The sequence below is a fragment of the Paramacrobiotus metropolitanus genome, unplaced genomic scaffold (genome assembly GCF_019649055.1).
Source record: "Paramacrobiotus metropolitanus isolate TYO unplaced genomic scaffold, Prichtersi_v1.0 Parri_scaffold0000119, whole genome shotgun sequence".
NCBI lineage: Eukaryota > Metazoa > Tardigrada > Eutardigrada > Parachela > Macrobiotidae > Paramacrobiotus > Paramacrobiotus metropolitanus.
The window spans coordinates 231,025-244,656 of NW_026570339.1; the positions used below are offsets into that span (position 1 = coordinate 231,025).

Sequence of the window (13,632 nt, forward strand, 5' to 3'; positions counted from 1 at the left end):
TTCGAGGTATGGAAGAATGAAAAAATACAAAATATACTTCGTACAGCAATAAAAACGATTTTGTGAAATATTTCAAATATAAACCCCAGCGAGGCCAGCTACGAAAATATTTTAACATGTAGAAATGCGGACAGTTTTCAAGCTTTCCGGTTAAATTCGACCAGTATTATAAAAACTGTGAAAGCCTCCGCAATTTTTCTTTTTGTTTGCAATTTTCACGGTTCTTTTTCACGTTTTTAATGTAGCTTTATATTGCCGATCTAACGAACTGAAAACTTGAATTTTTTTGTACGACCGATAATATTTAAACCGTGATTAAATGAATGGAGTGGGATCATTTACACAATGCCCACAAAAACCATTCAGCCGACATTTAGCGAGAATTAATGGAAACTTGTGAGAAACAATTAACGGTTGCCCAAAGTGACCTGGCAGGCTGCATCTAAGCTACTAATTGTAAGAATTTTCAGCCATTCAGTCAAGCTCTTCAGTATTTATAAAAATAAAATAAATACATATTTATTAGATTTTGAGGTTAGTGAATACCCAAGCTACCATCAGTTTCACAGAGCCGCTATTTGAGTGAATACGGTAAACGGGCTGCGGGCTGGCTTTTAGATATTTAGAAATTACATATAAATTAGACAATTTAGAGCGTGAGATATTGAGGTACTCAGATCTCTAGATATTTTTAAAATTCGAAACTTTGGAGGCTAAAAAAATTAGAGGTAACGGCCCCGCTGCGCGGGGCCGAGTCGAAATATTTAGAAATATTTAGAAATCCTTGAAATGTAAAAGCTTTGGAGCCGGCTTTCGAAAAATTTACAGTTATTTTGAGGTATCCAAACAGATTTAAAAACATCTTAAAGGTTTCAAGAATTAACAAAAAATTATAAGTTTGATGGGATTGACAATTTTAAATAACCATAGTTTAGGTTGCTAAGTTGCGAAACTTGTATTTGCTCATTCGAGACGTTTCTAGAATTTACTGGAAATTTCTGTGAACTTTAAACGCTAAGCGCTGAAAGTTTGAAAGGGTTTTTGAAAACGTTCCGGAAAATTCCGGAAAGGGTTTTTGAAAACGGAAAGGGTTTCCGGAAAGGGTTTCCGGAAAGGGTTTTTGAAGTTTGAAAGGGTTTTTGAAAACGTTCCGGAACCAAAATTTTTTTCCAAGCTGCAGGTAGGAAGCTTTGGAAGATGCTGGATTTTATAAAATAATCAAAAGCTTCACAAATGGAATCTCGAATTAGAAGATAATTTCCAAAACTAACAACCTTTAACTACTAACAACCTTTAAGTACTACAGCTTTTAAAAATTTTTTTAGACCTTCTCCAAAACTTAATATTTTTTTAAAGATAAAGGTAGGAACGTTTGCGCGATGCTCTATTTTATAAAATTTTATAAAATTATAAACTTATTGAAAAACTCAATTTTCATTTAGGAGATAACTTCCAAAAAATAAGGACGTAAGCTAAGGATATATGAATCTACTGATATATTATATTGCCATGGTTATGTTAGTGGTATCACGTTATGGTACTAATAGTGGTAGTGTTGACACTTGCGATACTTATTCCGGCAGTTTTACCGGCACTCGCAAGTTCGCAACGATGTGAAAAATAAAATTTATTATAAGATTTTGTTAAATTTTGAAAAATAACTTCTCGTAATCAGTTTCGTATAATGTTTTAGCCTTTGTCAGGTTAAGGTTTAAACGATTTTTGTGCGATTCCGATGTCTTTGTGTAGTTCTGATATGCTCTCACGGTAAGGCTATTGGCTTATGCCAATAGCCTTACCGGTAGCCGATACACAAAATAACACCTTAATTAAGGGCAATGACCCGGTGATGATACCGAATTCGTGTACATGCACGAAAACTTTCACTTTCGCGCACTCCCAACTGACCCAACACATTTTTGTATGATTTTGTGTTTGGAAGTGTGTGAAGGAATGTGTGATGCATGATCAGTTTTTGTTTACTGGTTCATATTTTTATGCATCAACAATCACGTCCGCTGATAATCGCGGCGAAAATATTCAGCGTATTCAATTTCGAATACCACCATTCTGTAGCTACATGATTCGTATACATTCGCGTGAAAACCGTTTGTGCTGTGGTTGATTAACAGTAGTAGTTGGTAGGAGAAGTGGAGTGCTTATGGTAGGAAATAATGGAGGCGGAATTTAATTTGTAGAGAGTTGGTGCTAGCGCTGTGCATGTGGACTGCCAAATGGCCTTTCCGGCGACGGTATACTGCCTGTGCCCGTGCCCGGAAAGGAATCCCCGTACGTCCTGCAAGTGAGGAATTAAGAGGAGTTTTGCGCTGATTATTGCCAAGACAGGGACCGTAGACATGTCAGGCATACAAGACAATAGAATAATCATTCCATTCCCGGCAAGCTGCAGCACAATGGGGGCAAGAGCTTTTTTTCGGCATCTGTAAAGTTCTGTTGACCGATACGAGTGGCTGCTTAATAATACTAGATCTACGCGCCAACGGGAAGATACTCACTCGTATAATATTATGCAGGTGGCTGTGTGTTACGGCGACGGGTGTGCTGAGCTTGACTTTATAATTTTGACTTGATTGTACACTAATTTGCACGCCATTATTGAATTTCGTGTATCCAACTTCAGTATCCGTTTGTTTTATTTATGGGCGTGGAGAGGCCAGGCCAGCCAGACTGCCAGAGGAGAGCACAAGTCGCTGAATCTGTACAAGTACTGAGTAGCAGAGTAGGTCAAGGCATGAACGGCAGGGATAACCGCCATCCCGTGGGCCGTAGGGGCAGGACAACATCTACCCTAAGCAGCAGCACACCGTGGGGCTCATCCCCTTCCCAGTCTTTCATTGTCCTTAGATTTCACTGTGGAAATTACCGTGTATGACAACCAGCCGACAGCCGGATCCAATCAGATTCACGCAGCTCTTAATACTACAAAATCTATCTATACTACAAAACCCGCACATGTACACCGATGCTCCCGGATAATCGGAGGCGGGACAGCTATACGCAGCTGCTCATTATTGGGAAATTACCGAGTGATGGAACCGATGCGGGTAATTGTATGTGCAGCATGCTCGTCTATATAATTATTGCGGGCGGCAGTGCTGCGGGCAGCTGTTGTCTGGCCCAGTAACGTTAACGCTAACTTAGACGAAAGCGTTCGCGCCGTTCGCGAAAGGTCTGCCCAGCCGCAGCCGCAGCCGCAGCCGCAGCCGCAGCCGCAGCCGCAGCCGCAGCCGCAGCCGCAGCCGCAGCCGCAGCCGCAGCGCGGCGCTTTTAGGCTACGCTGACGCTTGGAACGCCTCACTTATAGCCACCAAGGCCATCGTGCTGAGCCGGCCAGTATCCATCTCACGGAGGTCGACCTCGTCCCACGCTAACGGCGTCCCATCCACCTGGAATCCGCTGAATCTGCAATGCATAGGAGAGCACGTCAGAGTCACTCTGTCCCATCCAGTGTCATCATAATTATTACGTTTGAGTTTATTGCTTAACGCCTGCAAATATAAGGAATCACTCTTTATCGAGATATGCCTAATGCAGCGCACAGATACAATATCTGTACATGTATTGTACATGTTATGCAGGAGCCGCGAATATCATTACATGGACAGTAGATGGCGGATGCGCTGCCACTCCGCGGGATACTGCAGGTTGCCCAGCCAGTGGGCGTGGATGGCCCGCACTTTCTCGCTGACAGCAGGCGCGAACTGCTGCCATCAGCCGGCTCGTTAAAGCGGCTGCTGACGTTAGTGCTAAAGCGCAGAACGATCCGGCGCAGCGTGATCTCGGTGGCCTCCATCGTCGACAGCAGCGTCGCTGCCGCTGTCTGGAACTTGTGGCTAAGGTCAGCCTCGGGGATCAGTAAGCTTAAGGCGGGCTGGGCTAGCGACAACAGACCCAGCTCATGCGGGTCATGATACAGCACCTCCCTCAACGGTGCATGGAGGAGTCGGGACAACCGGCAGCTGTGCAGTATCAGCGTGTGACAGTGACCTTTGAACCGCCGCGCCATCCACACTGTGGGGTGCTTGAGCAGTGCGCCTTCGTTGTACCGCCCGATGTATAATAGGCGTCTTGGAGGACGACTAGGGCTGCGCGTTGGTCACTTGCAACCAGGGCTCCAGGAAAAAGGCGTGCTGCTGCCCTCGGCCACTGCCATTTATAGTCAGACTCCGGCTGCTGCAGCTGACTGCACGATTCAACATGGACGCCACTTTGTAGCAATGATCGTTCTGGCATGTATTGAAAGAGCAACCTTCCAAGCTGATTGTGATGTGATCCTTGTGCGTCCCAGGATTGCAGCTTAATATCGCATGCCACAAGGAACACACCCTACGCAAAGAATAACGGCTCAAACTATACTAACGCGCTATGCGTACAATTTTCTACATCCTGCATTCACGAATACAGGATAGCTGTATAGCCAGTATAGGTATCGGTATCTGGACTGTACGTGTGTACTGCATGCGGGCTGTTAATACTGGTTTTCTTCAACTGGATCAGATGAAGGAATCCGCGTTATGAAGACACACGACAAGCCTCGTTGCCTTTGTCGCGCTCGTGTCAGATGTGCATGCTACGAGGAATTAAGGGGTGCGCACAAAGCACAGTATGCGCAAGGCTAACTCGTGTTTTTTTGCCAAAATGTTTTTTCTTTGCACTTTTCTGTGTGTGTTACGGACACTTCGGTGACCAGTGTTGGGTGTCGACTCGACAAGCTAGCGGCCCGCGAGTCAGAAATTGAATCCCGGAGCTGCTGCGGTAAGCCTTCAGAGGCCACCACCGCCTCCGTGAATACCTCCGTTTAAATAGGATCGACAGGTTTCGTACGAGCCACGAGGTGCAGGCTGATAGCTGCTCAAGGCAAGCTGGCTGCGAACCATGGGCGGTGGACTTAACAGCCTATCGTGGGTGGTTGTTAACGTAGCAGTGCGGTAGGCTGTAGCACATGATTAAATTCTGTCCGCGCTTACAGTCGTACAAAAACGGCCGACACTCGACAGTGAAGGTGAAAGCCGCTGCTGTGTATAGGTACAGGATGGCATTGGTACAGTATCTGTAGACTGTAGTTGGTAGCATCACGTGAAGGAATATTTTCGGCGCATCACGGTAAATGTGCAACTTACCGTTTGATCAGCATTTGAGCTTGCAGATCCAAATTGGCAAATATTTCCATCAAGATTAACTGCGGAAGATGGCAAATACGTATACATGTACCGGCTTCGGAATCTTCAGAATCAGGAGCCATGTACAAGTTAATGTTGATCGCTATAAAGCAGCAATAGTTTCCTTATGGACGAAAGCAGTCTCGAATTGATAATACATACGAGTAAGTACTGATTAGTTAAGCACACGAATATTTATATTTTCTCTGCTCAAAACCAAGCCATCGGGTTCTGTGGTCTCTTCAGAGCCTGTCGGTCTTGTAAGTCGTGTTGATGAATTAGTATAGTAATTGCGCATAGGCGCATCAGGGACTTACTTACAAAGATTTCAGCGTGCATTTACATACAAAGTATGCAAAACCGCGCCCGTTTTCACGGTTTCTGTGTAAGTTTGTCCTAGCTAAATCGGACCGCGTGCGCATATGTGCAACGTACTCACATACATACAACCGGATGTATAGTTTATGTACTTTCAGCACAAGTTCTCGCACTATAGTGAGAGCACTGTATTTAACGCAGCGCGCTCGCCGAGCTGCTCGCTACCATACAAAATTAACTGTAAAAACAATAATATTTAAATTAAAATAATAGATGAAGAACTTGCATTCTGGATAGCCAGACTAATGCGGGAATCCGCTTCAGTAAAACGGGAAAAGGCAAACAAATTTGCGCTACTCTGCTACAGCAGCAAATTGACTTCACAGTAATTAAGTATATAAAAAACATTCAATTTTGATTTAACCATGAGCACTGTATCTTTACTTTTACGTCTTGAATTAAGCCAGTCTTTATTCTCACCATGCAAAACTGTCCAGTAACATTGGTTATGCCAACGAAAACAAGCGCAGAACACAGTAAAAAACGACAACGAAAACACGAAAACAAGCGCCGGACCCCGTTAAAAATACTGACAGCTGGATAGCCAGCAAGCAGGGTTCCCTGCGACGGTATCAATGGATAATTTCATAACAAGAACATTACAAACTACCAAAGAAAGCCCAAATGCAGATTTAGACATCAATGGGCTTTTCTCTGTCCATTTGCAATGCGCTTGTCAGCAGTCACAAAGCAAAAGATACTGGCATTCTCAGTTTCTTACAAATAACGATAGACGTAGAAAGCAGGAACCACATAATATTAGGACTTTCAAATCGCAGCTTGAACCACAACACAGGTTTCGCTGCCTGGTGAATCACAACATCGCCAATAATACTATTTTTTTAAAAATTAAAAATTTGAGTAAATAAGTGATCGTTGTAGATTTAAAAAAACCAACTTTGGAAAAACAAACCCATTAGTAATTCTACTGTGTTAACTGTTAAGTCCGCACTCCGCAAAGTTAAAGTGTGGAGAAACGATCACGTGGTTTCGAATTTTGCTATTGGCGGTGGGCAGCCTCGATCTAACTCAAAATGCTCGCCCTCCAATCAAAAGCGCAGAAAAGCGAAGTTTGTAAGTAACAGGGCGTCGCTTAGACCCGTTACAAGGTACGCCCATCTGTGTAACGGTTTTTGTCGCCGCCCCGCGACAGACTTCGAGCAAAAATGGACTTACATCCAAGCCCAGCCAATCAGGCGCTTTTCGAGCTTCGATGTAAGTAGGTAAAGGGTAAACTTTGTAGGTAATTCGTGTTGGCGCACGGACTATAGTCTAACTTTGATAATAAGATTACCAGCAAAATAACGGCACGCACACGTACTTACCTGCATTGTCAGAATGCGGGCCTCCGTTGCTGATATGGACGACGTTCCTGCAGCGGAGCGGCGGCAGTTGTGCTCTGCTGTGTAAATGCCTATGCAGAACTCCATTCAGAGTCGATGATATCTGCTGCTGCGTACGCGTACGCGCGTCCTTATTTCCCGTAACGATAACAAAGTCGCACGTTTCCTTGGCGATTCGCAGATGAAATCGGCAACCGTCCGTCAACGAGTCGTCATCCGTCCACGAATCCAAGAAGAAATTCGCTGAAGGGTCTATATCCAGTTGTTGGTAGGCCCGTCGAAAGTGCGTGATGATGCGAGAAACATCGGCTGCCTCCACCAATAGAGAGGCTGCTCCCGGAAACGCGATCACGTGCTTTGTGTAGGTCACCGCACTGCTCAGATGCTGGACAGGCAGTTCGCCGGTTGGCAGCTGTGCGGCGATTTGGCAGCGGTCCACAACTTCCACGGCAGCGAATGAGCCAGCCTGACTGTCCGTTCCACGCACCGCCGTGCTCACGTAATATATTTGACAGACTACAAAATCAGTGCCCGATCAGCGCGCTATCTGCCTTCATACTCTGTATATTGTACTCCTGCGACCTGCATACACTACTTCTTTTTCGTCGTCAACGGGAGTTCACCCTGACGTAATACACGCACCGCGTGTACTACTACCAACCTGACCGCAGTCAGCAGAGAAGGAGCTCTGGAGATTGGTGTTGCTCTGTTGCCTACTTCCGTAGACAACAGATGCCTCAAACACACTCTCACCACACTCACTACCACACTACAGGAATGCCAACACAGTAACTTCCGCCTAGGTACACACTACTGCTTTCCCTAAACGAAGGCCACTCACAACACAAACACCAACAGGACTACAATGATCTTACTCACTTTAATCTTATTGATGTTCACTCAGACCAAGTCACACACAGACTGCCGAATGCTAGCCGACGACGAAGCGCAGCTTCCGATCGGGGGCTACCGATAAGAACACGTATACAGTACGTCATCGCTAGTACATCAGGGAACACACGTACTTGCGCACAGTAAAGTCATACAACATAATCCCAATTATGTCAACCCGCTTGGAAACACGGGGAGTTGACGTTAAATTCTGTTGACTGGGAATTCTCTCTCCCCTTGTGGCACGTGCACAACTTGACGTTACCAAATAATTCCTGGCTAATGTTATACAAAATAATTTAAATAAAAAGTTGTCCATCCCAGCTCGCGCGAGAGAGATAGCCGCCCCAAATGACTGTACGTACGTGAATGTGATGAATAAGTAGCATTATTCTGTAGCCTGGGACTCGGGCCACTCCAGTGAAGAAAGAATAAACTTAACGGACAAAATCAGTCTGCCAAATCTAGCACGAATGTCAATTTCTATAATACAGCTTCTATTCCAGTCTTAAAATCAAAATCCTTGGCAGTTCGAGTATTGTCCACCGGCCATGGCGGCTTTGAAGTTGCGTTATCAAAGCTCAAGCCGACAGTACGTATACAAGTAGTGGTATCTACTACTTATCTACACAGTATAGGCACAGCCCAGTTAAACAGCAGTATTATTGGGCTAGGTATAGGTATCTACATAAGTACTGCGATGTACTGTACTGTACTGTACATAACCCTTGTTTCGAAGCGAATTTTGACGATGAATATCAGGTTGAATGAACCGCTTTGAATGACGACAGGAGAGTACACAAGCACATATCTGTACAGTAAACAGTACTGCATAATAAACACTTTCAGCGCGGTAACGCGGTACTTCACACATAATTTCGAGGGATGGCTTCAGTTTTCAAATGGTACGCGGGAGACCGCTCAGCTGCGCATCACTTTGGGCCTGGGCGGGCGCAATGACGTACAATGCAGTTGCGCGGAGTACGCATTTTGCTGACGTCACTACTCGTCACTAGGGCCTCGTCCCGAATTCGAAGCGCATTTCGTTACGATACAGCAACTCCGCCTCGTGAGGTGGCTTCGCGTAGCGTATCTGTAGGTGTGGGCGTGTGGCCACTGCATACAGCCACCTCGTGCGCTTGAGCAACCGTACCATAGCGAGATTCGCTTTGAAACCGGGACGAGGTCTAGGTTGCCGAAGCTGGTGCCTGATCTCATCTGCAGATTCCTTACATGCACGGTTCAGCAATGTTGCTGGCCGAAATCGGAAGGGTCCATCCATTTCGTCGCGCAGTGCCACCTGCACTGCCATATTCTCCCAACCTCCTTCTGCCAGTGACCTATCGTCAAAAAGGAAGGCCAGGGACCAAATGGCACCGGTCGGGACCCACGACGCAGCCGTTTTCGACGAGTCGAAATCAATGTAAGCATGTTGGCCGTCCGCAGCGATATCCTGTATGTATCCCAACCACCAAGCACCGTCCGTGGTCCACACAGCCACTGTGTTCTGATAGCTGAACCCATCCGAACCACGCAACACGCGTTGAAATGGAGGCAGACTGGCCGGGGCGACCATCCTGATCTGTAACACACAGTCCTTACCAGTTGCTTGAATTAAAAAGTTTCTTAGGTTTGATACAGAACGCAAGTGCTAATAGGCTTGCGGTATGACTCGTAGGGGAAGAGCTTGCCTGGGCAGGCGCTCTGTTGCAAGGACAACAAACCGTCCGTTAGTAGTTGATTTATCATTATGGCTGCGTGCACGCAGCACGGGTGACATTTCTTGGTCCGATCCGCACGGGTTTTGGCTGTATGCACGAATTTCACATTTACAATTAAGTATTTTTGAATTTTACTTGCGAAATTATAATTCACAATCTATTTTTATAGATTTGCACCTTTTTCGTTCAGTGAGCAGCGATATGCTAATAGGATACGACTTACTGTACGAAAAAGGGCCAAGTTGACTCGGCAAAACAGTATTTTGTGGTACACCACAATCCAGGTATTCAGTAAGTAAAGAAAATTTGTCTTCTTGGTCAAGTTTTTGTCAACTTTGCCGGTGTCTTGATGGCATCGAATGCGGCCTTCAGATAACCTCGCATCACTTCCGGTTCATGTTACCACTCCCGGGTAAACCCATAAACAAATGCGGGGGCCAGTGCCATGGCAATGGCAGCATGGACACCCGTATTCGACGCTCCTCTGTTTTTGACATCGCTTCCTGACCACAATCACTATATCCGCCCCTTTAGTTCTAATCTAATTTCACTACTCTACAGAGTACTTTACAGATAGATGATCAATCAGGCGCTTCGTTTGGCCCCTATATTCCCACCCAAAAATCGGCTTTGAATTTTTTTAAAATTTCAAGCGATTTAAAAAGAAAGAATCTAGCCGTGCAGACGGCCAAAACCGATTCCCGACACCCGTGCACGCAACATCGACCTTAATTCATTTGCAATCATAATTCCCGAGTGTTTTGGTTTTGGTGTTTTGGACATGTTAAAGCTGTAATGGATTTTTTTATTAGATGAAGTCTACACCTAGGCGCAGCTAATTGTAAACAAGCTGAATAAAGTCGTTACGATTTGAAAAGCAGCGAAAGAAGTTGCTTTTGCATTTCACTATTACTAACCGAATCCATTTCCAGTTAGATGTTAGAACTCCGCGCGTATAAGTGCCTTTCTTATCCGTATCAAATTTCCTACAGATATTATACCAAGTACACGCGTTAAACTAGAGATTTGTGGGGAGGAGATGCTGCACATTACTTGATCTGTACTCTGTACTCTGGGGGTATGTGAACGCACGGCGTTATACGTGTAGTTATCATTTGTTAAGGGAAGTGGCCCGGTACATGGTACCAAATTCATGTGCGTGCACGAACACTTTCGCGCACTCGCAAACACTTCTTTCCTTTGTTTTACGACATTCTGTAGCCAGATGATTAGTACATATAAGCGTGAAAACCGTTTGTGCGCGCAACATCCGGTTCGGGAGTTAAGGCGGCAAGAAAATTCCAAAAAGTTAAAATACATTCCGGTGTACCAAAAGTCTCATTATGTTCCGGCCTTCTCTAAATTTTGAACATAAAAGCATGTAAGTACGAAGATCGTTTTTACACTTGCACCAAAGTTTCATCATTTTTTTCAAATAAATTTCAGAAATGTTAAAATTTATTTTGAAATTTGAAAAAAAATGCTAGAACCGTGGTTCGGTGAAAAATTATCTTCATGCATATGTGCGTCAAAATTTGGAGAAGATCGGTTGATATCGAGACTTTTGGTGCACCGGAATGCATTTAAACTTTTTGGAATTTTGATTCGCCTATAACCTTCCAACCGGATGTTGCGCGCACAAACGGCTTTAACGCCAGTGTCTACAAATCATCTGGCTGCAAAATGTCATAAAACAAAGCAAAAAGGTGTTTGGGAGTGCGCGAAAGTGAAAGTTTTCGTACATGTACACGAATTTGGTACCATGTACCGGGCCACTTCCCTCAAACGAGCTGAATAAAAATAAAGTTAACTATCATCTGAGGAGGTCTATAGCTAAGGCAGTGGCCTTGAATTTCAAAATTCAAACACGCTAGACTGCTAGAGGGTCTGTTTCAGCGTTTTTACCACACTGAAATCAGGAACTTTCCAATATTAATAATCATGACATTATGTAACTATGTATTTTATAATAAGCAAGAAAAGGTTTCCAATAGTAATGCGTTTATCGAAATACAAATATACATATTCAGTACTAGTCAAACTTCAAACGGATTAAACTGCACACGTTTGAGAAACACCAAAGCTGCAGGGGTTGCCCATTACGCACAAGCAGGCCAGACACTAGTGGAGTGAGGATAATATATTACTATAGCCTCCCCCCAGCTCCCGAATTACTGTATTAAAGTGAGCGTGGAAGTTAGAGCGACCCATATTATGTGCACGAATCAGTAGTCAAAACTGGACCAAAATTTTATTATTATTTTACGTTTGTGTTTAGAAAAAGAGTTTGCTTTCTGAAGAAAAATACTAGGAAGATACTTCGCGCTAGCGCTATTCAGCACCAGTTCTCGGATCCTCTATTTAATTTTTTAGCAGCCGTAACTAAGGTTTAACAGCTAATGACTGCCAATCATAAAACTCGAAAATCAGAATAAGGTAACAGCAATTATTGTTACACATAGGACATCGCTATAGTGATTGCGAGACCACAGGCAAGTGTAGAGCATTGAGCCTTAATCAAATTTCCTAGTTTCTTCGGCTATTGCAGTGCGAACTGCGAACCACTTTCACTCACCCAGTCGGAAAATTGAAAACCTTAGTCTGGCTCTCGTAAGGCGAAGCAGTCTCAAGAGACAGGAAAAACCTCAGGCTTCCTGTGAACAAAAACAACAAGTGATACCACAGCAGGCGCCATCCCTGGAAACCCATATAATCTATACTATGTATAATACTTTATAGTATGTCCTCGGCAAGTTAACAATCGTGTTATAAAGACGTGCATTATTAACTTGCTTTGCCTTTACCGTATTAATAATAAATAGCCAACAATTTGTATGTGGCCGAGATTTCGACAACAAAAAAATAAGAAAAAATGTTATTACAAAATATAAATATAAGCACTATTACATTTGTCAGTGCTGTACGTATCATAATCGTATTGAAACTAAACTAACCGCTATGATGATAAACAATACCGTACTCAGAGGAAGCTTATCGAGCTTCCTAAAATCTAAAACCATGTGGCTACACGACTCTCCCCCGGATGCACAAGTGCTAGTCTGTTGGCATAAACTACTGGTCGTCAGCTAGCTAGCGCTGCTCTTCCAGCTGGTAGCAAGAGGGAAGGCAGTTCACAGCGACTTGCTACGACTATACCGTCTCTACGGCACCCGCCCAGTGTGACCGTAGCAGCCAACCGCCCACTGTATCGGCAGGTTAGCGACAGCAGCGCCCGCCCACTGTTATAGCAGCGGACGACTGCTCATGACTCTGGTGGCCAGAGTCTGGCCACAGTCGGTAAGGCCCGACAAGTGGGTATCAGCATGTGGGCCACTGGGCAGTGGCAGTGCATATGGTAAGGGCGTTATTGCCGCACGTTGAGCGGGAGGCGTACGACTCGGTACGAGACCTGAAAAACTCGTATACAAGTACGAGGCAAGCGACAACTCTTTCCCATCGCTTTAGTAGATTTTATCACTTTCCCTGCTGCATCTTACCCGTGTGCAGGCGCTCACGTGATGCTTGATTTCAGCCGTTTCAGTCGGTTTGCAGCTATAGTTGATTGTGCAAACTGATAAAGAACATATTAAAGTACATAGCATGGCAGGCGAGATTTTATCGCCGGCTCAGTAAGCGCTGATTACAATGGATACGATATCAGTATCACGAGAGCGCCTGCACACGGGTAAGATGCAGCAGGGAAAGTGATAAAATTTACTGAAGCGATGGGAAAGAGTTGTCGCTTGCCTCGTACCTGAAACGGAGAGGACAATCGACCGCTCCGATCCGAGCGACGAGGCAATGGCGCACACGCGTCCAGCGAGATCTCCGAAATTTGTCTTCAATGAGCGACATAGTTTTGCCGAGATTTGTGTATTTTAGACTTTGCATAAGGATTTGCGGTGATTTCCATGAAAAATTTATCGCGACTAGCGGACAAAAAAACTGTAATGCACGTCGTAACCCACTTGTGGTTAGAGTAACCGATACCAGTAACGAGGATCGCCAATCTGTAGCCCTTTTTCCAGAAAAAGCAACCAGGACGTAAACAAATATCCTTCCGAATCAGTCTCCATAACTTCGACACCAATCAGTAATCTTCAAATTGTCTCAATTTCC

At 44.6% G+C, this 13,632-nt stretch overlaps 1 protein-coding gene and 1 long non-coding RNA gene across 11 annotated transcripts; both read right to left on the reverse strand.

Moving 5' to 3' along the window:
* Positions 1-1,558: 1,558 nt before the first annotated feature.
* LOC129598314 (uncharacterized) lies at positions 1,559-3,713 on the reverse strand. 2 transcript variants are annotated; one of them, XR_008691683.1, is made up of 3 exons: positions 3,619-3,713; positions 2,517-3,423; positions 1,559-2,441 (listed from the first exon to the last, which is right to left on the reverse strand). It is a non-coding gene; the product is annotated as an uncharacterized LOC129598314 (long non-coding RNA). The 2 variants fall into 2 exon arrangements; XR_008691682.1 differs by having other exon boundaries at positions 1,559-2,451.
* A 48-nt stretch (positions 3,714-3,761) lies between these two features.
* Positions 3,762-12,569, reverse strand: LOC129598300 (uncharacterized). 9 transcript variants are annotated; one of them, XM_055496130.1, is made up of 7 exons: positions 12,468-12,569; positions 12,089-12,167; positions 10,431-10,499; positions 9,026-9,374; positions 6,884-7,417; positions 5,142-5,283; positions 3,762-4,347 (listed from the first exon to the last, which is right to left on the reverse strand). In XM_055496130.1, the coding sequence occupies exons 3-7, from the start codon at positions 10,437-10,439 to the stop codon at positions 4,101-4,103; spliced, it is 1,281 nt and encodes a 426-aa protein (XP_055352105.1). In that variant the 5' UTR covers positions 10,440-10,499; positions 12,089-12,167; positions 12,468-12,569; the 3' UTR covers positions 3,762-4,100. The 9 variants fall into 9 exon arrangements, with proteins under 9 accessions (XP_055352105.1, XP_055352108.1, XP_055352106.1 ...); XM_055496133.1 differs by having other exon boundaries at positions 12,494-12,556; XM_055496131.1 differs by having other exon boundaries at positions 12,421-12,556.
* Between the last annotated feature and the right edge of the window lie 1,063 nt (positions 12,570-13,632).

Coding starts and splice junctions, on each gene's coding strand:
- LOC129598300 (XM_055496130.1), bottom strand. Junction 7,418..9,025: donor AACATTGCTGAACCGTGCAT/GTAAGGAATCTG, acceptor CTGATTTTGTAG/TCTGTCAAATATATTACGTG. Junction 4,348..5,141: donor GCTCAAATGCTGATCAAACG/GTAAGTTGCACA, acceptor TTCTTTGCGTAG/GGTGTGTTCCTTGTGGCATG.